The 21,924-nt window shown below is 36.9% G+C and overlaps 3 protein-coding genes across 3 annotated transcripts in view; 1 reads left to right on the forward strand and 2 right to left on the reverse strand.

Moving 5' to 3' along the window:
* Nucleotides 1–4,060: 4,060 nt before the first annotated feature.
* On the reverse strand, nt 4,061–7,487 carry LOC107788910 (glucan endo-1,3-beta-glucosidase 8-like). Its single transcript, XM_075229090.1, has 3 exons — nt 7,024–7,487; nt 5,391–6,181; nt 4,061–4,575 (listed from the first exon to the last, which is right to left on the reverse strand). Exons 1-3 carry the CDS (start codon nt 7,353–7,355, stop codon nt 4,265–4,267), a joined length of 1,434 nt encoding a protein of 477 aa, XP_075085191.1. The 5' UTR covers nt 7,356–7,487; the 3' UTR covers nt 4,061–4,264.
* Nucleotides 7,488–8,287: 800 nt separating this feature from the next.
* On the forward strand, nt 8,288–15,491 carry LOC107788912 (S-adenosylmethionine carrier 1, chloroplastic/mitochondrial). Its single transcript, XM_075228313.1, has 13 exons — nt 8,288–8,478; nt 8,616–8,689; nt 10,004–10,111; nt 10,558–10,644; nt 11,151–11,223; nt 11,424–11,514; nt 12,148–12,201; nt 12,356–12,451; nt 12,634–12,723; nt 13,160–13,211; nt 14,095–14,156; nt 14,311–14,391; nt 14,998–15,491. Exons 2-13 carry the CDS (start codon nt 8,638–8,640, stop codon nt 15,118–15,120), a joined length of 969 nt encoding a protein of 322 aa, XP_075084414.1. The 5' UTR covers nt 8,288–8,478; nt 8,616–8,637; the 3' UTR covers nt 15,121–15,491.
* A 5,280-nt stretch (nt 15,492–20,771) lies between these two features.
* The window catches only part of LOC107760795 (uncharacterized), a 45,488-nt gene continuing 44,335 nt past the window's right edge, over nt 20,772–21,924 (reverse strand). Inside the window, exon 26 of the mRNA XM_075228314.1 lies at nt 20,772–21,813. Within this exon, the coding sequence (XP_075084415.1) occupies nt 21,064–21,813 (750 nt within the window). The 3' untranslated portion in view covers nt 20,772–21,063. The remainder of the gene's footprint in view (nt 21,814–21,924) is intronic.

Consider the following 21,924-nt stretch of genomic DNA (forward strand, 5'->3'; position numbering starts at 1 on the left):
ATTTTGGATTCAAATCTCTCGGGAATTGTCACAATAATTTTTCAACTATCCTGTCATCTTTGAAATCCTCGCCAAGTAACCTGATTTTATTGACAATTAAAGAAATTCGGTCAGAATACTTAGCGATGGTCTCATCATCTTACATTCTAAGAGAATCAAAATCTCTTTTCAAATTTAAAATCTAATTTTGTCTGCCTCGTTCACTTCCTTGATACTCCTGTTTGAGTGTTTCTCAAGCCTCTTTTGTTGTCTCACATGCAATGATTTAAGAGAAGATTGAATCTGCAACTGAATTTTGAATTATAATTTTGGCTTTGTATTTTCTGGTTTTCTTATCTGAATGAGCTTTGGTTTGGGCAAGGGTAGGATTTGAAGGAAGTGGTTGTATAAGTTTGTCTTTCATTACAACTTTTCATATATCATAAGTTTCAAGATAGGATTTTATCTTCACTGACCAAATCTAATAGTTTTCACCAATGAAAGTTTGTGGGGTATTCAAAGAGAGACCGTTGCTTGCCATTGTTAAAAATTTGGTTAAAAATCGGTATGGATAAAAATGCGTATGGTTTAAAAATGGTTGAAATTGATTATTTTTCAACGAATTCAGAGATCCGTCAAGATCAATGGAGGATCTGATACCACTGTTATGGATTTTAGAAAAATATGCAAGCAGCAAGAAGGTTGAAAATATGATTGAAAAACTGTCTCTAAAATTTTATTAATCAAAGGGCTTTAAATAGCCAAATAAATAAAGTAGTAGACTTCTCCTACAACTAAATTACTAAACTCTTACTATATTTAAAATTCTGAATCTTCTAGCAGACCTCTCCTAAAACTAAACAACTAATTATTCTAAAAAATAATAGCAGTAACAGATGCAAAATCAAACACTCCTCCTTACTTCTGTTGTTGCAGTCTAAAGAAGGACATCCTCAATTCCTTCTTCTGCTATTAGTGCTTGTGCATGAGCATCTTTGAACTTGCACACTTTTGTAACATGACCTTTTTGTTTGCAATTTTCACATAATGCACCAGGTCTCCACCAACAAAAAATTTCTAAGTGTGTTTTCTTTTTGCAATATTTGCAATAAGGATAATCGACTTTTTCTTATTGGTGTTTCGCATAAAAAATACCCTCAGTAACTTTGTTTTGTCTGAAGGTCCTTCTTTGCTCTTATGCTTGAAGATCACTTATTTATTTTGCAACAGAGATGGTAGAGAGATCTTTAGACTCTTCTAGAGAAGAAATTTTTGATTCAAAATCTCTCGGAAATTGTCACAAGAATTTTCCAACTATCCTGTCATCTTTGAAATCCTCGCCAAGTAACCTGATTTTATTGACAATTAAAGAAATTCGGTCAGAATACTTAGCGTTGGTCTCATCATCTTACATTTTAAGAGAATCAAAATCTCTTTTCAAATTTAAAATCTGATTTTGTCTGCCTCGTTTACTTCCTTTATACTCCTGTTTGAGTGTTTTTCAAGCCTCTTTTGCTGTCTCACATGCAATGGTTTAAGAGAAAATTGAATCTGCAACTGAATTTTGAATTATAATTTTGGCTTTGTATTTTTTGATTTTCTCATCTGAATGATCTTTGGTTTGGGCAAGGGTAGGATTTGCAGGAAATGGTTGTATAAGTTTGTATTCCATTACAACTTCCCATAGATCATAAGCTTCAAGATAGGATTTCATCTTCACTGACCAAATCTAATAGTTTTTACCAGTGAAAGTTTGTGGGGTATTCAAAGAGAGACCGCTGCTTGCCATTGTTAAAAATTTGATTAAAAATCGGTTTGGGTAAAAATGCGTATGGTTTAAAAGTGGTTGAAATTGATTGTTTTTCAGCAAATTCAGAGATCCGTCATGATCAATGGAGGATCTGATACCACTGTTATGGATTTTAGAAAAATATACAAGCAGCAAGAAGGTTGAAAATATGATTGAAAAACTGTCTCTAAAATTTTATTAATCATAGTGCTTTAAATAGCCAAATAAATAAAGTAGTAGACTTCTCCTACAACTAAATTACTAAACTCTTACTGTAATTAAAATTTTGAATCTTCTAGCAGACTCCTCCTAAAACTAAACAACTAATTATTCTAGAAAACAATAGCAGTAACAGATGCAAAATCCAACACTCCTCCTTACTTCTGTTGCTGCAGTCTAAAGAAGGTCATCCGCAATTCCTTCTTCTGCTATTAGTGCTTGTGCATGAGCATCTTTGAACTTGCACACTTTTGTAACATGACCTTTTTGTTTGCAATTTTCACATAATGCATCAGGTCTCCACCAACAAAATTTTTCTAAGTGTGTTTTCTTTTTGCAATATTTGCAATAAGGATAATCGACTTTTCTTTTTGGTGTTTCGCATAAAAAATACCCTCAGTAACTTTGTTTTGTCTAAAGGCCCTTCTTTGCTCTTATGCTTGAAGAACACTTATTTATTTTGCAACAGATATGGTAGAGAGATCTTTAGACTCTTCCAGAGAGGAAATTTTGGATTCAAATCTCTCGGGAATTGTCACAAGAATTTTTCAACTATCCTGTCATCTTTAAAATCCTCGCCAAGTAACCTGATTTTATTGACAATTAAAGAAATTCGGTCAGAATACTTAGCGATGGTCTCATCATCTTACATTCTAAGAGAATCAAAATCTCTTTTCAAATTTAAAATCTGATTTTGTCTGCCTCGTTCACTTCCTTGATACTCCTGTTTGAGTGCTTCTCAAGCCTCTTTTGCTGTCTCACATGCAATGATTTAAGAGAAGATTGAATCTGCAACTGAATTTTAAATTATAGTTTTAGCTTTGTATTTTCTGGTTTTCTCATCTGAATGAGCTTTGATTTGGGCAAGGGTAGGATTTGCAGGAAGTGGTTGTATAAGTTTGTCTTCCATTACAACTTCCCATAGATCATAAGTTTCAAGATAGGATTTTATCTTACTGACCAAATCTAATAGTTTTCACCAGTGAAAGTTTGTGGGGTATTCAAAGAGAGACCGCTGCTTGCTATTGTTAAAAATTTGGCTAAAAATCGGTATGGGTAAAAATGCGTATGGTTTAAAAGTGGTTGAAATTGGTTGTTTTTCAGCTAATTCAGAGATCCGTCAAGATCAATGGAGGATCTGATACCACTGTTATAGATTTTAGAAAAATATGCAAGCAGCAAGAAGGTTGAAAATAAGATTGAAAAACTGTCTCTAAAATTTTATTAATCATAGGGCTTTAAATAGCCAAATAAATAAAGTAGTAGACTCCTCCTACAACTAAATTACTAAACTCTTACTATAATTAAAATTCTGAATCTTCTAGCAGACTTCTCTTAAAACTAAACAACTAATTATTCTAGAAAACTATAACTGTAACAGATGTAAAATCCAACACGGTCAATATGGAACAATCTAGAATAGCATCAATCAGAAAAAATGCAACACGATTGAAGAGTTTTCTCTGCCGCGTAGATCCTCGAATCAACCATGACTACTATCATTGGTGCATGCCTGTAAATAAATGATTGTGTCGAGTTCAGGTGCAAGACCTAGGTCTTTAACCATAGAATCAACTATATTAGGTTCGTGAGTTTTCTACGTGGTTCGTGCCTGAAACAACTCTTTTTTATTCGTCTAGGATTTGAGTCAAATCGATTTTCCTCCCTTCCTGCGTTTCAAATATGAAGTCTCCTTCGAAGCTATTCGATTCATATGTGAGGGGGGATTGTATTTTTATTTGTAAAAAAAAGAAGTAAAAGTGTAATTTCCAGAAGTGTTGGATCTTTGCTTCTAGGCTTCCTTCGAGAACTCTTTCCTACTTAATAGATTTATTCTTTCATTACGGTAGTTGTTGGTACCTGTCGTTCAGAGATGCTATCAGAGTAGGAAAGTTAACCGAGTTCTGCTGAACTTTTACACTATCAATGCGTTTTATCATATTGTATTACATAATTTGCCTTATTTTCAGGTTATTAGTCCCTCTTTTTATGGACCAACAATTATATTTTAGGTGATTTAGTAATATGCAAACTTTTAACAATGTTGACATAGTAAAAGTTAAACTCCTCATCTAAAATACTACAAAACTTCTTTTTCCATTCTGTACAACAAAACTTCATTATCTTATAACAATTTGTATCCATACAAAATGAGACATCTAAGTTTCAACAGAGTAAATATTAATTAGTACTTCTGTTATTTAGTCAACCAAACATATGTGGCTGATATATACATGACATTCAAAAGCAAATTAACTTGTCAATTAAATTTCTAGCCTAGACTAGAATTGCCAAAAAGATGAAGAAACCAGCAAGAATGTGAAGCATTGCATCCAAACCAATTCTAACTCCAGCACTCTCTAAACCAATTGGGAATAGGCATGAACCAGTTGAAGCATTTTTTTCTACAATCTGTGCCAATCCATCAAATACACATGATTCCACATCTTGACTGTTCATTTGATAATACATGTTGAATGCATAAGAAACATTTCCATCTGCATCCAACTTGTTGCATGATCCTCCATAAGATAATGCCGTGCAATCGGACCTGGAGCAAGCGTATTGTACGCTCGAAGGTAGTCTACCTGTTCAACAATAACAACAACGTCTCAATTTGTTAGACTCGGTTATACTTAGAAGTGACAAAGTTAATCCATTTTTGGTACCCTTCCTAAACCGGTCAAGTTTAACAAGCCGAATTATTATCTGTTTGTTGACTGGACCCAACTGGTTGAACCCGAAATGACTCATCAAACTATTGGGTCAAAAGTGTCAAATAGTATAACCCAACATGTCAAAATGCAATTCAAACACTAAACATACCAAAACAAATTTGGAGAATATTGAAAATTAAGAAAAATCTTAGCTAATAACTTTTTCTTAGCCCAAAAAGCAAAATAAAAAAGGAAGGAAGATTTGAGTCATGTTGGGCAGCTTAGGTTATAACCCGTTATTTGGTCCCTCTTGACCAAGCAAATTTTGGCGAGTTGAGTCATAACTTGTTTATTGATTTAACCTATTTTGACTAGTCCAAGTTTGACTCAACCTGCTCATTTGCCACCTCTAGTTTTTGTATTTTTTTATAATGGGGTAGGAGATTACAAGATGGGGAATCGAACCCTAACCAACAAGGTAAAAGTTTAGGTAGCCAACCAACCGAGCTACTAAGATTCCCCATTTGTCTCCTCTAACTATGATAAGTAATCATCACTACTCATATTGCTTCGTTTAAGTTCATCACGCTCCAATATCATTACTCGACCAATCTCGCCCATTTTTGCCCAGCTATATTAACTACTATAATCACTGTTCATATCGCTTCATCTAAGCTCATCTTAATCGAAAATAATATAAAATAAAATTTAAGAAAATAAGAAAGTAATAGAAATTCATAGTTTACCTATATCTTCAGCATATTTGTTCAAAACACACCATTTATTCTCCAAATATTTGATGTTCTTTGCACCAACAGGCATTGACTCATGTCCTTGTCCTGTGAAATCCATTGGAAACTTAGCTTGTCCATCATATTTAAAAACACCCCAATGTCGTTCAAAACTTCCAGGTGCAATACTCTTTTGGTTCTCATCTGTTAAACTAAAAAGATAATACTCAATATATCCAGGGTAAAGTGGAGTTCCTTTCTTTGTAGCCATTTTCTTGAAAAATCCACTATAAAATTTTTTAGCCAATGTAACATTTCCATATAAATCTCCATCTGTTGGCCAGCCAATTTCTCCAACAATTACCTTTACACCAGGAGAACCAGCTTTTTTCAATGACACAACTAAAGTATCTAAATTAGCATCAAACATATTAGTGTACGATATTCCGTTGTCACGTACAGGCTTGGCTTTTTCATCAAAGAATGCAAATTCAATAGGAAAATTATTGTTCTCGTGGAGACTAAGAAAAGGGTAAATATTTACGAGGAACGGAGCGTTGTTGTCTTTGAAAAATCGACAAATTTTCTGCATTAAGTCTCTGATATCTGATCGAAAATCGCCCTGTGATGGACCTGAATTACCGGATTCATAAACGTCGGCATTTTGTGGGATTGTTGCTTTGATTTTGTCTCCAAGTCCAGCAGAATTGAGAGCTTTTTGAACATTTTGTAATGCTGGAAATGTTGATTTCATAAATGAACCGTTGTATGATTTCAAGAATGGTTCATTTCCAACAGCAACGTACCTTTGAAACATTAATAAGTACTTATAGTCAATCCACAAAAGAATATTCAGTATTCAAAGCAATTGCTCTCTATATAACGTAACAGTGCAATAAAGGATTTAGCTTACAAACACTACTAATCAAAGATCTTTTTTTATTTTTTTATTTTATCAGCGTATTTTAGTATGTTGTCAGGTTATATGGACCATTTTTTATGTTACTAATCTAACTATTATGGATAGTTAGTTACCTATAGTTATCTGTTAGGTGACCTGATAGTGTAAAAATTCTTTTGACAACATTTAGAAGTTACAATCTGCAATAAAATGGTTCATTCTCGTTATTGGAATCCTTTATATTTGTTGTTTTAGCTAAACAAATTTGGTCCAAAATATAATTGTTGCTTTAGAAAATAAAGACCCTTGCTCGAGTAAATGATCTATACAATTTTGTAAAGTTACCAATCTTTTAGCAAAGGCTATTCGAGAAGAGACAAAGAGTAATCTAGTCAAACAAACCGTTATAATTAATGCTACTATAAAATCTTAAACAACAAATAAAAAGGAGCAGATGGATATTATCATATTTTTTCGTATCATTTAAAGAATAACGAGGAAGGGGCGTCTTGCAGCAATGGTAAAATTGTTTCCCTATGACCTATAGGTCACGACTTCGAGCCATTGAAGCAACCACTAATGCTTGTATTAGAGTAGGTTATCTACATACACCCCCTTGAGATGCAACCCTTCCCCCGACCCTGCATGTACACGGAATGCCTTGTACACCAGACCTTTTTTTTTTTTTTTAATAAAAAGAATAATGAGATGAAAGAAGAATAAAAAGATAGAAAAAGGGGTTCTTACTTAATATTAACACCTCCATCATACAAATGTGTGCTGACATTATTTTTTACCCAATCCTTGGCAAAGTCATAATCATCTGCAAATTTACGCAACTGATTATTTGGAATTCCAAGCATAACCTCAATACCAGTACCAGCAAAGTACTTAACAGTCCAATGATCAGAATCAAATAATTTGATCTTATCAATTTTATTATCCTTGAGCATTTGAACAATTGTTGTAGGATGCAAAGTTTGTGCAGCTTGTGTACCCCAATTAACACCAAGACCATAGGCAAAACTAGTCGATAGCGCCAAGCAACATGCCCATATCAACATCTTAATATGAGCCATTGCTAGTGCTGACTAGCCGCTATACGTGGATTATATTCGGTGCTATAATTCTGATATAATTATGCACCAAATAGTTATAAGAAATTAATTAAAGTGTAAGTTCTTTAGAAAATGGTGAAATGGGAAGGGGATGATTTGAAGGGAGAAATGGGAATGAACAAAATGTAGTTTTATTTCAAGCTTTGAAGGTAAGAGAAATATGAATGCATGAGCTAATGTCAAGGAGAGAGGAAAGCGGGCAAGCATTACTTTTTATTTCTTTTCTTTTTCTTCAGTTTTACTACAACCGTTGAAATTATGGAATAGAGGAGTTTATGGTTTTGTTCGTTAGAAATTAATTTCTCTATATTGCTGCTTTTTTTTAATAGCAAAAAAAATTAAAAAAATGTTGCTTTTTTTTTTTGTTTGCTTTGCATTTATTTTTAAGGATAAAAAGAAAAATGAAGGTAAAAAAAAAACCTTTTTCATGTATTTTATTATCTAATGTGAAAAAAGACCTTCAACTTATTTGCAAAGTCAAATATTTTATCTAAACGTTATTTTCACGTTTTTCAAAAGCTTGATTTTTTCCTCCCCAAAATTTAGAAAATTTGTTAGAAAAATTATTATTTTTTCATCAGGTATCTGATATTGTTAGAAAATTTGGGACTTAACTAATTTGGATTCGCGCGGCATAATACCCATTAAATTAATTTATTTCATTAACCCGATTAAGGACGAAAGAATCCTACCACAACCTTTGTAAGTCGGAAAAAACTATCAAACAAGCACAACTAAAAACTTGAAAAAAGTTTTGGCAAAAAAGTTAACCCTCCTTTATTCTTTTTTTTTTAAATGAAAAAAGAAATTAACACATGGTTACACTCCTATTTATTTCTTGCAATACGTAACGTTAGTCTTAAATGTTACTAACACATAGTAGAAAGTTTGCTTGTGAAACCAAACAGCGTTTTTTTCTTAAAGAGAATTAACGATATTGCTTCGCAGGTATTGTACCCACATGCAGAAACGTCTGTACATCGCTGAGCTCTGACATGTAATGCTATAATATAGATAGCAACGGCTTTTCAAGAACCAGAAGCTAACTCTCTGCTATCTTTCAGTTCCAACTTCCCAATAACTGGTAATTTTAACCCAACCCCATTAATTAGTTTTGAATTTCTCGATTACTTTTTTTTTCCTTTTTTCTTTTTCCTAAATTTTGAAAATGGTATGATAAAAGTTCTCAAGTTTCTGTTGCGTTTATGTATATGGGTGAAGAGGTGAGAATTAAAGCTTCAAAATGGGACCTTTTGCATTAGCTTTGGATACAAAGAATTCTTTTGCAGCCTCAGGTAATTCACAACTCTCCAGTTTTTACTGAAAGTTGTAAAATTTGCATCTTTTACTGTTTCTGATTTTGCCCATTTTTCTTGGGCTGTTATTATGTATGTAACTTAACATAGTGCTGATTCAATGTAGTAAGAATGGCAGAGTCTAATTGTGTCTGCTAATGGAAAAATGGTGTTGAATCCTTTGCAGACTGACATTTTAAGATATAGATGGTAATTTGGGGTGTGTGTGTTTGGGGGGGGGGGGGGGTTATAATGAATTCCAATTTAATGCTTGGATTAATGTGATGATATATTTTTGGTTTGAGACTTTGAGTGATGATGGAAGCAGATTTTACTTCTGGAGAAGAGGATGCATTGGCATTAATGTGGGTGCAGGTATAATCATATTTGGAAATCAAAATAGTAATTGATATAAGTCACTTGGCCTAGCGGTCAACGAAGTGGGAGGAGAACCATGAGGTATCAAATCCCTGCACTTATCATCTACCTAAGCCTTGGTGTAAGCAGAGTTACCCGGGACCTGCGCTCGTGGGAGGTACCAAGTATCAGTGAAATAGTCGAGGTGCGCACAAGCTGGTCCAGACACCACCGTCATAAAATAAATAATTAGTAAATTGATATAAGTGAATCTGCATATCCACCCGAAGATACGGGGGTGTAGGGTTTCCGCTACTCCCAATTGTGGCAAAGAATGATGAATGAGGTAAATATTTTTAGGGGATTCTAGTTCTTGAACATTGGAGATCTGGATATTTAGTCTAAGGTTACTAGACACTCTCAATTGCTGGTTTAAATATTTACTGGAGTTTAGTGGTTTTTCGTACTAATATGACTTGAAGATGGAAAACTGTTGATATTTTGATTTGACAATGTTGATGTTATATTAAGTGCAAGTATTTCAACTTACATATCTGATCACTAATATGTGCTACTATGATAATTGTGAAATATTTCTTTTCATCAATTTCGAGTACATTCAACTTTAATTGTCGAATGAGATTAGCTAACTATTCTTTAGCTGATGTCTTGGATACCAATCTGCACAAAACAAGCATGAAATGGAGAGGTAGCAGGATTTTTTGGCATGTCATCTATTCAGTTATTAGAATGTTCTTGTCTCTTGGACATAATATACTTAAGAAGAAGCTAAAGGTTTCTCAATCAAGTATGGTTTATCTTAGTGATATGAAGATTGTTATTCAAACAGAGAGAAAAGATTACCCATGCATTACGTCATATTAGAATGTAGATTTATATTGATTCTTTATCTTATGTTTCCCTGTTCTTTCTTGATGAGGTGGTCTGATTTTGCAGATGCATCTGGAAGAAAAATGGATAACCTTCAGATGGTACCAAAAAAGTTTTTCGCATCAGTCAACAGTGGAGAAGAGAAACCATTTGATTTCTTACGTATACTATTTGGTATGTCTGCTGAAATTATAGTAATACCATGCCGATATTGGAGCATGCTTGTCATATATTACCACTCTTTCTGTCTTTTATTTTTTTTCAATTTGAATGTGAACTGCTATAGCAATAGTGGCTTGTCAATTTGATATCGATGAGAAAGTGTAAATATATGTATAAATTCAAGTGCTAAACCCACCAATCAAAAAAAATCAAGTGATAAACCTATCAAAATGCAGAATAATTTATTCCCTGGAGCAACTTGGTGCTCATAAACTTATGATGCATTATTGCTATTTCAGACTGCCTGGGGGGTGGGTACGAAAAGTGAAAAAATAGAGTCCCTAACTTCTAACAAGAAGAAATTTGTAGTAAGCAACACTATTATAGGACAAAAAGGTTTTTCTTTTCTCCCTTTTTTTTTGAGGTTTGGTGCTTCTAATCTTGTCATATTCGTGCAGAGGGTGTCATAGCAGGAGGGACAGCAGGCGTTGTCGTTGAAACAACTTTATATCCCATTGATACAATTAAAACACGACTGCAGGAAAGTCAACTATTAAATATCCCTGTTTATAATCACAAGTCAATGTCAATTATGTATGCAATGCTACTATGCTAGACTGGTGTCTGCTAAGATTGTCAAGACTATTTGCTCCTTATGTTGACAGGCTGGATAAAAGAGAGAAAGAGAGAGTAGATAGATAATTTAGACAGAATAAACTGTTGAAGGATTCATAGTCATGTTCTGTTGCATGGTCTCCCTGATATAGCATTTGTATACAGCTGAGCACTGCTTTTCATGTTTTTTTGTCTTATTCATATTCAGATTTTCTGCTATTTAAATAGTCGGAATGCAAAGTGTCAGGCTTTCTTCATTTAAATTTACATTACTCCGGTTGATCTTGAATTCTTTCTTCAATTCTAGCATTTGCATGTCCTCTAGAACAGCAGGTATTTTAGATGTCCAGTTCAAGGAAACAAGAGAAATGTTTACGATATAGGGTGTCTTGGCTTTGATTAAAATTGTTATTAACTTGTTTCCCTGTGCAGGCAGCTCGTGGTGGAGGACAAATAGCCTTGAAAGGGTTGTATTCTGGGCTTGCTGGAAATCTTGCTGGAGTCCTACCGTAAGTATTACTAAAGAAATACCGTGTAATAGCATAGAAGTATTTACACCTGAACTGTTGTGAACCCGATGAAAATGAAATTCCCTTTTCCAAACCTAACTAGCTTTTATTTCCTGAGGTGAACAGTCCTATTTTCTCGTATGGTTTCTTACCTGAGGATATTTAGTAGTGATCTCTATTGATCCTGTTCTTTTACGCAGGGCTTCTGCCATTTTTGTTGGTGTATATGAACCGGCAAAGCAAAAGTTATTGAAGATGCTTCCTGAAAATCTTAGTGCTGTGGCCCATCTTGTGAGAATATTTCTCCTCCCACTGTCATGATTGCACTAGGTCCTGTTTTCTAGTTTGTGACATGACATAGACCAAATTCATTAATAGAACTTTTGTGACTAGAAATCGTTCTTAAAACTTTTCTAGAGAGTGTTTGATGGCATATGCTATTCCTTGGTCATTTGTTCCCTACGAAGAAAGGAAAGAGGTGCCACATGGAGAAGAATTTGATGACTTAAATGGAACAAAATATTGGTGTACTTAGACGAGGTGATACATTAGGAAACTCAGGTAGTTGGCTAGAAGAAACGTAGATGCAATTGAAATAAGAAAAAAACAACATCATGCAAATCTTGCAGTCTATCAAGCACACACTAATTCCTGGTTACTGATAACATGTTTCTTTATCACCTCATAAAATATAAATTTTTCCTGTAAAATGCTCTTACGTTTTACTCTATCTGGAATCCTCACGAAATTATTTTTCTCAGGCCACTATTCTTCAAGTTATGCCTATACATTCTTATGGTATTTTGAATAGTTTTCAAGAAAAAAGTTGCTTTTATATCTCTGTGGTTGACATCTGAAGCGTGCATATTACTCTTACACAGTGGGAATTCTGTTTCTAAATAAGAGCTTCCAAACTTCATGCAGACTGCTGGTGCTTTAGGAGGCATTGCTGCTTCTTTCGTTCGTGTTCCAACTGAGGTGAATGAAGTTTTTTTGAGATTCTCACTTTCCTGAATATCTGGATTCTCCTTTTCTTATCTTTTTTTTTTTTTTTTTTTTTTTTTTTTTTCGCCCGTTTAGGATAACCCTCTTTGTAAATCTATTGATTGCATTTGGTTTCTTGAGACTACAGGTCATTAAACAGCGAATGCAGACTAGGCAATTTGCTTCGGCTCCTGATGCTGTTCGCCTAATTGTTTCTAAGGAAGGTTTTAAAGGTCTTTATGCGGTATGCTAGTTTTTTAAATGTCACATATCTTGCACACAGTTCCAGCACCATTTGTCCTTTGTATTTCAAAACAGTTTTTGCGTGGAATTGGTTCAGTTTTTTTGCAAAGGATAGTTAGGTCCAACATTTACGTGATAGATATAAACTTGGTTTATTTTATTGTAATATGGGGACTTTTGTAGGGATATGGGTCATTTCTACTTCGAGATTTGCCATTTGACGCCATCCAATTTTGTATCTACGAGCAGCTGCGGATAGGTTATAAGCTGGCAGTAAGTATCCTGCTTTCCAAGATGTTGAGTGCAACTTCTCATTAATTTCATAGAAAACTTACCCATTTCGCTGTTGGCTACATATGTGTGATAGAGCTTCATTTGCACGTAGTCTAAATTTTGATGTATAAGCTAAAGAGAATAAGAAAAGATTTTGCTTAAACTGGTGTATTCAAAAGTTAATTAGAAATTCTCTGAGCTCGTTTCTTTTTGTCTTTCTCCTTCCTTGCTTGACTTCTCACTTCATTAACAACGAAAGTTCACGGAATATTCTTGAACTAAGAAACACGAGGAACGTTACATTGCTGATTTTGCTTTTCGACTTGCCATCAAAGATGGAAATGATCAAATACTTTACTGTTTGATTGAAAAAGATATGGCTAGAGTCTCTGAAATTACTACTAATATCAAAGCTGCTTTATGTGCTTCGTACCAGGCAAAAAGGGACTTGAATGATCCAGAGAATGCTGTTATTGGTGCTTTTGCTGGTAATCCACCTTCAAAGACCTATTACATGTCAATTCATTTGTAGTTCTCTGACTATGGCATGCTGGCTTTCATTTATAATATTTAAGTTGAGGATTCAGCTGCTGCGTAGAGAGTGTCGCTGGCTCTTTCATGTAAGCCTGCAGTATCAAGAAATGTAGGCTTAAGTAGACATAAATTTTTACATAGCACAATTGCATTGGTTTTTGTGTGAGTCAACAATCACCCATAACTGACTGGACCACAAAATGACCCCTATGATTTTGACTATTCCTAATTTGGGTTAATAAATTGGTGCTCAAAATGATAAAGCATGGCTTCACTTCAAGAACAAAACACAAATTTGCCATTTGCTTGAAGTTATGTAAATTCAGGTCCTATGAATTGTGAATAGTAGAAAACTGAATTGCAGGGTTCTTAATCTTACTCTTGAAAAGTCATAGAATGAACCAGCAATTTGAAAATCCTTTGGGCCAATCCCAAAACTCCTCAAAAGATCTTGCAATTATACATTGCCCTACCAGAATTATTGCTGGAACACATCAATGAAATCTTCTCATTTCTTATCAAAAATAAATAAAAAATAATTGCCATGAATGAAATCTCTTAAAACTTATGCAGCAAAGTGTTTTTTAAGCCACGAAGAAAAGACTGTAAAATCGCCATTTCAGTGAATGAATATGCAGCACTGAGCGATAATTTGGCATGATTATGTGACTAAGTTACTGTTTTGTAGGAAATGTGAATAACTGAAATTCCTAATGTTTAGCCTGTCTACTATTATAACTTCTCATGTTGCTGCAGTAAATATATGATTTTCCTGCTTCTGCATGTAGACAATGAACCTGCTCTAAAGCTATCAATGGTTACCTCTACTTTTTGCAGGTGCTCTAACTGGAGCTATAACTACCCCTCTTGATGTCATTAAGACAAGATTAATGGTTCAGGTACTTTTTTCACGTGGTACTCAGACGATCCGTGTCTCCTAATTTCTTCATCCCATGCATGCATGTCTATAATAAAATGAGACTTCCATAAATTGCAAGACTACTTTCCATGCAATTTAGGTAATGTGAAATCTCTAGTCTTGTTCCTGTGCAGGGTTCTGCCAACCAGTACAAAGGCATCGTTGATTGTGTGAGGATTATTGTTGCAGAAGAAGGAGCTCCAGCACTTCTAAAGGTAGAGGGATCCCACAATTCCTTTTAGACTGCAGTACTAGGACCCATATCTGGGTTATTTTATCCTGGAGACTGCTTATTTTCTTGGTTTCTTTATTTGTCTCCTTTATGGAAAATCAAATGGATGATGAAAGAGCTTAGCATCCCTACCACACCTTTTCCGCATTTTCTTTCTCGGGACTACGAGGGGTATAAAAACTTAAAAAGAGTCACTGACTTGTGGTCCTTTACTTTCTTGATCACTAATTTTTGATAGCTCCATGCTACATAACCAGGCCTGATTTCGATGGGACCTTAATATTGTCATTAGCTGATACCATGCATTTTTCCTCATTGTTCCCTGCATATACATAAAACTCATGTAATGTACTTTTGGCCATCTTCTCTTAACATTATACTTTAGATGCATCATCCTACTATTCCATCAAATAGAACCTGCTAAGAACCGACACAAGGATTTTCCCACATTTCTCCCAAGTCTCTTGAGTTTCTTTCTTTTGCGATGTGCAATAAATATGAATGTGTACGTTTTGATCTAAAACTCATTAGTTGATATCTGACACATAATTGTTGACCTCTGTTAGTTTGGAATTTAATTTCCTTATAGGGCATCGGGCCAAGAGTGCTTTGGATAGGCATTGGTGGATCAATATTCTTTGGTGTTCTTGAGAGGACAAAGCGATACCTTGAACAAAATCGTCCTGATAATGCAGCCTTGAAGCAAGATTAGCTTCTATACTTTCTTGCAACTAGCTGCATGTTATGAATATATAAAATTTAGTTACTACTCAGTATTGCCGCCATCTGCAGAATGTTGACTCTGCTAGAAAATATTCATAGAGGTAAAGAGCTAAGCTGTCCTTGGAATTACTATACAAAGTAGCAACAAGAAGTAGCATCTCTGGGGATAAAAAGCTGTCAAATTTGATAGGCCATTTAACAGCTTTTGCTTTCTTGTGTTAGAATGTGCTCAAGTGAGATTTTGCTACTTGGAAGATTTTTAATTATTATCTTCAGGTCTTAATGTGTTACAATCGTGCAAATCAATGAAACAAGCCAATTATTATTTTATGTTATTTCGGTCAAAATTTCTGTTTGTGTTTTTTTTTAGCTCACTATTGGCTTTAAAAATAATTTCTAATTGACATCTGTACTTGGCATTATCCTATCGTTGATTTTCTCTTTTCTTCTTTGTCCTTTCCCCCCATGCCACAAAACACTTACTGATGTATGATTCAGGTTAGCTTTAAGCCTTTCTGCTGTAACTCAATAGTGTGGATCCTCTTTTTTTTTTTTTTGGTAAACTGAATAATTATATAAATATAACAAAAATAGTTACACCATTGTTTGAGAGCCACTACTCTCGTGAGTTGCATTGTCATTGTTTTGCATTACAATGGGATTTGCCCTGATGTTACGTACAAAAACAGTTCCTAGGATCTCTGCCCACAGAGCCTTGTTTACAAACACCGGAGGAACTGCCAAAACTTCTGTCCTACCAAACAACTTCCTTGCTGCTCCTTCCGTTGCAAGGAGGTCCGCCACCTGATTCAGCTCTCTGAAATTATGTTCCAGTGTTGGATTCCACAGTTGCTCCATCAATGACCTGCATTAAAAAATAATAGAGATATAGTGGAGGTTTCCCTCATTTAGCATCCTTACAACTTGTTTAGAATTAGTGCAGATTTGTAGAGGTGTGAAGTTGTAGTCAAGGGCTATTTTGAGTCCCTGCCAAAATGCATGGAGTTCAGCCTCTATACTGGTGGTATATGGTACAACCCCTTATGTATCCTAGCACCCAGTCACCCATGTTGTTCTTGAAGACACCCCCAACCCCTCCTACTCTTATTTTATGGCAAGCAGCCCCATCAGTGTTTAGCTCATAGGAGCCATTTGGTGGAGGCTCCCATTTAATGTGAATTGCAGTGCTTTCCCCTTTGTCCATGTGGTAGACAACTATGTGATAGTATTCAGTAGCTCTAGCAATAGTTTGTTTAACAGGGGTGAGGTTCTTCTTTTTGTCGAAAACATTATTGTTTCTTGTGAGCCATAGGCTCCAAAAGCAGAAAGGTAGAAGGGATTTCCGATCAATAGCATCATTGAAGCACATGTTCTTGACCTTGTGCCATGTTTCCTCCCAGTGAACCATTGAAAACACAAGGTGTGGATGACAAACCTGGTTTGTACACTCCTGTGTTAGGGCCAGCCAGAATGTTTTTGCATTGATGCATTCAAAGAAGATGTGGTTTATGTCTTCCACTTCAGAGGAGTAGAAATAGCATATTGGGCTTACATTTAAGCCTATGTTGTTTAGGTACTTAGCAGTGGGAAGTCTGTTGTGTTGCATCATCCAAGTAAAAATTTTTTATCTTATTAGGGACTTTTAGCATCCAAATCCAGCCAAATGAGTCCTTTTGGCTAATACTAAGGTTTAGCTCAGAACTAATGAGGTTGTAGGTTGGTTTAGAGCTAAAAAGCCCATTTTCATTGAGGTTCCAGATAACTTTATCCTCAGAGTTGCTAGAAACAGGGATGGAGGTGGAGTGTATAACACTATTAATGTCCATGGGGATGGGGTAGTGGACATCATCAAGGTTCCATTCCCCATTGTGGATGATGGAGCTTATCTTTAGAGTGAAGTAAGAGTTATGCCAAGGCCCATGGAGGATTGAGTTAAGGGGTTGCATATTGGGGATCCAGTTGTCGATAAAGAAGTTGACTCTATCCCCTTTATGGACAACCCATCTAGAGGCCTTAATACAAACCCTCCAACCTTCTTGAATGCATTGCCAAGTCCTAGTCTTAGGTTTAGCTCTAACCTGGTTACCAATACAGTGCTTCCCCATCAAGACCCTAGCCCACATTGTGTTTATGCTCTGGTATAATCTCCAAGCTAGACTAGTCAGGCTGGCTTTGTTTTTCATGTGGGCTTGCTGAAGACCAAGACCCACATGTTCTTTGGCTTAGTAATTGTATCCCATTTGATCATGTGCAGTTTCCATGCAAATAATGATTAGGTAGGGGGAGATGGGGTCACCCTGCCTGATTCCTCTAGTAGGGTTGAAAGGCTCAGTTTGGCTCCCATTGACTAGAATGGATATGGAGCTAGAAGAGATACAGGAAATGATCATATTGATCAATTTAGGTGGAAACTTGAAGAACATTAGAGAGTCCCTAATAAAGGACCATTCAAGTTTGTCAAAGGCTTTCTCTAAGTCTATCTTTAGGACCATGTTAGCATTCTTGCCTTTCATCTTTTGGAAATGGGTGATGTATTCCTGAACAATTATGGCATTATTAGCAGCGCTCCTGTTAGATAGGAAACTGGCTTGTGTGAGCCCAATTATGGTCTGGAGTAAGGGCTTTATCCTATTCACTATGATCTTAGTGACAAGCTTGTACATTGTGTTGCACAGTCCAATTGGTCTAAAGCTCTTAAGCATAGTAGCATTTTGGCATTTAGGGATCAAGCATAAGAGAGTCCTATTAACTTCAGGGGGAATGGTTGAAGTGGTGAATACCTTCTGACAAAAGTTGGTGACTTGGGTAGATAGGATGTTCCAGTATTTTTGGTAGAAGAAAGGGTGCAGCCCATCAGGCCCACGTGCCTTAAAAGGTTTGAAACAGTCCATGGCCTTCTTGATTTCAGAGTACCTAAGAGGTTGATCAAGGGATGCTCTCATGCTATCAGTAAGGACTAGAGGAGTGTCCTCGCAACAGTTGTTTTTGTAGGTAGATGAGGCATGGGATGTGGTGAAAAGGTTTGCAAAGTAGCCTCTGGTGGTTTCTTTGATGAGGTGGGGGTCTTTGATTTGATTACCTACTTCATCTGTTAAGCTTAGGATCCTATTTCTCCTTCTTCTGTTAATGGTAGTGGTGTGAAAGAATCTAGTGGTGGCAGATCCTTCACACAATCAGCTAATTCTGGATTTGAACTTCCAAAAATCCTCCTCATTCTTAAGGATAGTTGAGAACTCTGCTTAGAGGTTAGATTCTAAGTCATGGAGGTAGGTGCCGAAAGGATAGGCATTAGATTTTTAGATGCCATTAAGCCTAGCCAAAATGTGTTTCTTTTTATGGAAGATGTTTCCAAAGACATGTCTATTCCAGGTAGTCACATTAGCTTTAAAGGTGTTTGTGTCACCCAAAAGATCATTTGTGGAGTGGAAGCCTTTTTGAACAATGGAGGAGAATTCAGGGTGACTGCACCACATAGAATCGAATCTAAAGGGCCTTCTATGATCATTGTACTGTTGACTAGTAATGGTGAAGAGTAATGGGCAGTGGTCAGAGTGGGTCCTTGAGAGATGGGTTACTGTTGATTCAGGGTATGACTCAATCCAGTCATCACTAGCAAAACACCTATCCAGCCTTTCTAGGATAAAGTCTTGCATGTTAGTGTATATTTTATTAGACCAAGTATATTTTGAGCCCTTGAAGTCTAGGTCAACTAGTCTACATTGGTTCAAACAGTTCCAAAAACGATTACTTCTACTATTATTAATGATGTTGCCCCCAAATTTATCTCTGGCTTTTAGGACTTCATTGAAGTCTCCTCATACAAGCCAACTACCTTTATAAACAGAGGCCATGCCCTCAAGGGACTGCCATAATCTTATTCTATCATGAATGTGACTACTAGCATAAATAGCAGAGAATAGTCATTTAGAGTCATCAGGGATCACCTTAACCATGACATGCACACCCTGGGGTGTGGTACAGACTTCCTCTAGCTTCACTAGGTCATCCTTCCACATAACATCAATATCCCAGATTGCCCTATGGCAGGGGATTGAAACTGGGTTGTGAACTGGAGCTTTGCAGTCAGGTGTGTATGGTCATCCATTCTTGTCTCAAGGAGAACAAAATCAGCATGGTTGTGCAGCTTGACCATGGAGGCACAGTGCCTGCGGAACTCAGCACTGTTGGCTTCCATCGCATTTCATATTATGGAGTTCATCAGTAAAGGATTTTGAGATGGGGCTTTCCTTTTGAGGCCCTTCCCCTTTCCCACAGGGGTCGCTTTCACTCTTCCCAGTACAGGGCTTAGGGCCACTACCGAGTTCCCTAAGTTTAGAGATGAGAGAACTTGGAGATTTAGTTTGCAACTTGTGAGTTTTCAGGGGCAGAGAGCAATAAGCATTTCTCCGAACGACTCTTTGAACTCGATCTCCTGAGCTTCTTGCATGAGGAGTACTCTTGTTTTGGGGACTCCTAATTTTTTCAGGATCTGCGTTGGACTCCTTGAGGTACACTAGGGTCTGGTTCTTCTCTTTGATTAGTTGGTCCATTGCCGTGGACTGAGTCATTGTTGGGGGAATCGACTGATTTACCCGCGGCCACATGGTAAAGGCAGGTGATGGGAGTGGTGTGTTCACGTCCATGAGTGAAAAAAGGGCATTGTTTGACAGAGTTGTCCCATCAGGTTGTTGAGCTCCTCTAGTGACGGTTGTTGTGTGCACATGTATTGGGATTGGAGGAGGGTAGACAACCATAGCTGGTGGCCGAAGTTTGGCAGGCCTTGGTGAAGAAGGTGGGTCGCTAGCCGTGCAAGATAGCGTTGGTGTTGGATGGTGAGGATATTGGGACTGGTCCAACCATCATTTGTAGTGACTAGCCCTGTAGTGCCATCTCCCAGCCAAGATTCCGGCATCAAGTCCGGTGGTAGTGGGAGGGTTGACATCGTTAGGGGAGTGATGTTCTGTTGGTTGCTGGGGTTGTTTGGGTTCGCCATTAAGAGGAGTTTTCTTGGGTAGACCGCCAATTATGCTTGAAAACAGAGGCATCTCTTCAGTTGCCTGGTTATAATTTGTTTGGAGGTTGTTAGAATTCGCGCTGGGACGTTTGAGATCTTTGCTCGATCTTGAAGGACTGACACTCAATGTCACTTCACAACTGAGATGGTGTGGTTGATTTTTTCCCAGGCAATTGATTGCCTCTATTGAAAGAGGCGCAGTTGGAAAGGGTGTGGGTATGGTTGGAGTGCGGGTTTGGGATAGACCTGGGCTGGGTCGCTGACGGTGAGAGGTGACCCACATTATCAAACTTTTGTGGGTTTGTCAGAATATAATTACCCAAATCGGGAGGCCTTCTGACTTGGAGTGATTACTTGATTTTTTTTATTTTTTTTGTTGGGGGGGGGGGGGGACATTTGCTAAGATTTGGGTGGGCTAGTGTGGATCCTCTCAATCCTCCATTTAGAACCCAAAAAGAAGTCACATGAATAATTTTTTCTCATATGTTTATATATGTGCATGTGCATGTGCAAGTGAATATACAAATATACTTTTTCTCCCTTAACGGTTTAGTAGTCGTAAATTCTTGCTGTAAATTGAACTCTTGCTTATGCTAGGTCAAATAAACTAGAAGGAGAGCACAAAATAAAGAAATTCCACCCTTACATTGCATATCCACAAAAGAATATTGTACAACAATATACATGTACTCTAATATACATTCCTTAAACAACAAAACTGCACTCTGTTCACCCGGCCTCAGTTCAGTTGGAAAGAATATGGGTAAATGAACAAATAAAATGATGCCAAAAATTGCAGATCATCAACTCATCAGACCTACACCACCTATTTTGTGTCTTCATGAATTTATGCTGCTTCCTACTAAAGCTAAACTTGGAGGACAAAAATTCAAAACTGATATAGTACATGTTCGAGGCTTACATCAGTGGAAGGTAACCTCCACCATGACCTTTCCTCAGGACAAGAGGTCCAGCATTTTCAGGGATTTTATCAAATGCTCTATTGCATGCATCAACCACATCGACAAAACCAGTTGCGATGGTAGCCAGTTGGTATCGCAACCTCAAGTCCCTAGTCCTTCTCAACAAACATCTAAATGATCTCCCGAGATACTTTGCCCATTCAGCTGGGAGCCCTCCCCCTGTCAACCACACGGAAAACTGGGATTGATCTCCTCTTGCAGCCACTTCAGCCCTATAAAATCTAGCAAGTTCGAGAAGCATCGAGGGTTGAAGGGGGAGCACAGCAACAAATTCAGCCACAAACTGTTCAACGAGCTCTGGTCTGAGCATTTGATTCCAAAGTACTAGGGCCCATTCACCTGGCTGGTTAAGGCCATAAGCTTCAGCAACAATTAGTGCTTCTTGGAAACGGGATTGTTCGACCAGTGCCCGCCTTGCATTAGTTTCAGACAGATTGAGAAAGTGTAAGTCTGGCATCCGAATCTGTAGAGAGAGAAGTGATGCCTGTGCACAAGCTTGGCGTGTTTTGTTGCCAGCATCAATTGATGAGTAAACTTCAGCAGCTTCAATGAAGTACCGCATGGAAGCCAAGAGCTCATCAGTCTGATCCTTGTCAGATCGGAGGGACCACTCCTTACTTGATTGCTCTGCTCGTGACTCCAAAAGAGAAGCCGTCTCATGCTTCATATCAAAATGGCTATAAACCTACAGGGAAATAGAGAGATGCACGTTATTTACTCTCTAAAAGATGCATATATTTCTGCTTTGAGGAAATGAAAACAGTTTTCGGGAGAAAAAGCAGAACGGGTTAAAGTG

Source organism: Nicotiana tabacum, chromosome 13 (genome assembly GCF_000715075.1).
Source record: "Nicotiana tabacum cultivar K326 chromosome 13, ASM71507v2, whole genome shotgun sequence".
Taxonomy (NCBI): Eukaryota; Viridiplantae; Streptophyta; class Magnoliopsida; order Solanales; family Solanaceae; genus Nicotiana; species Nicotiana tabacum.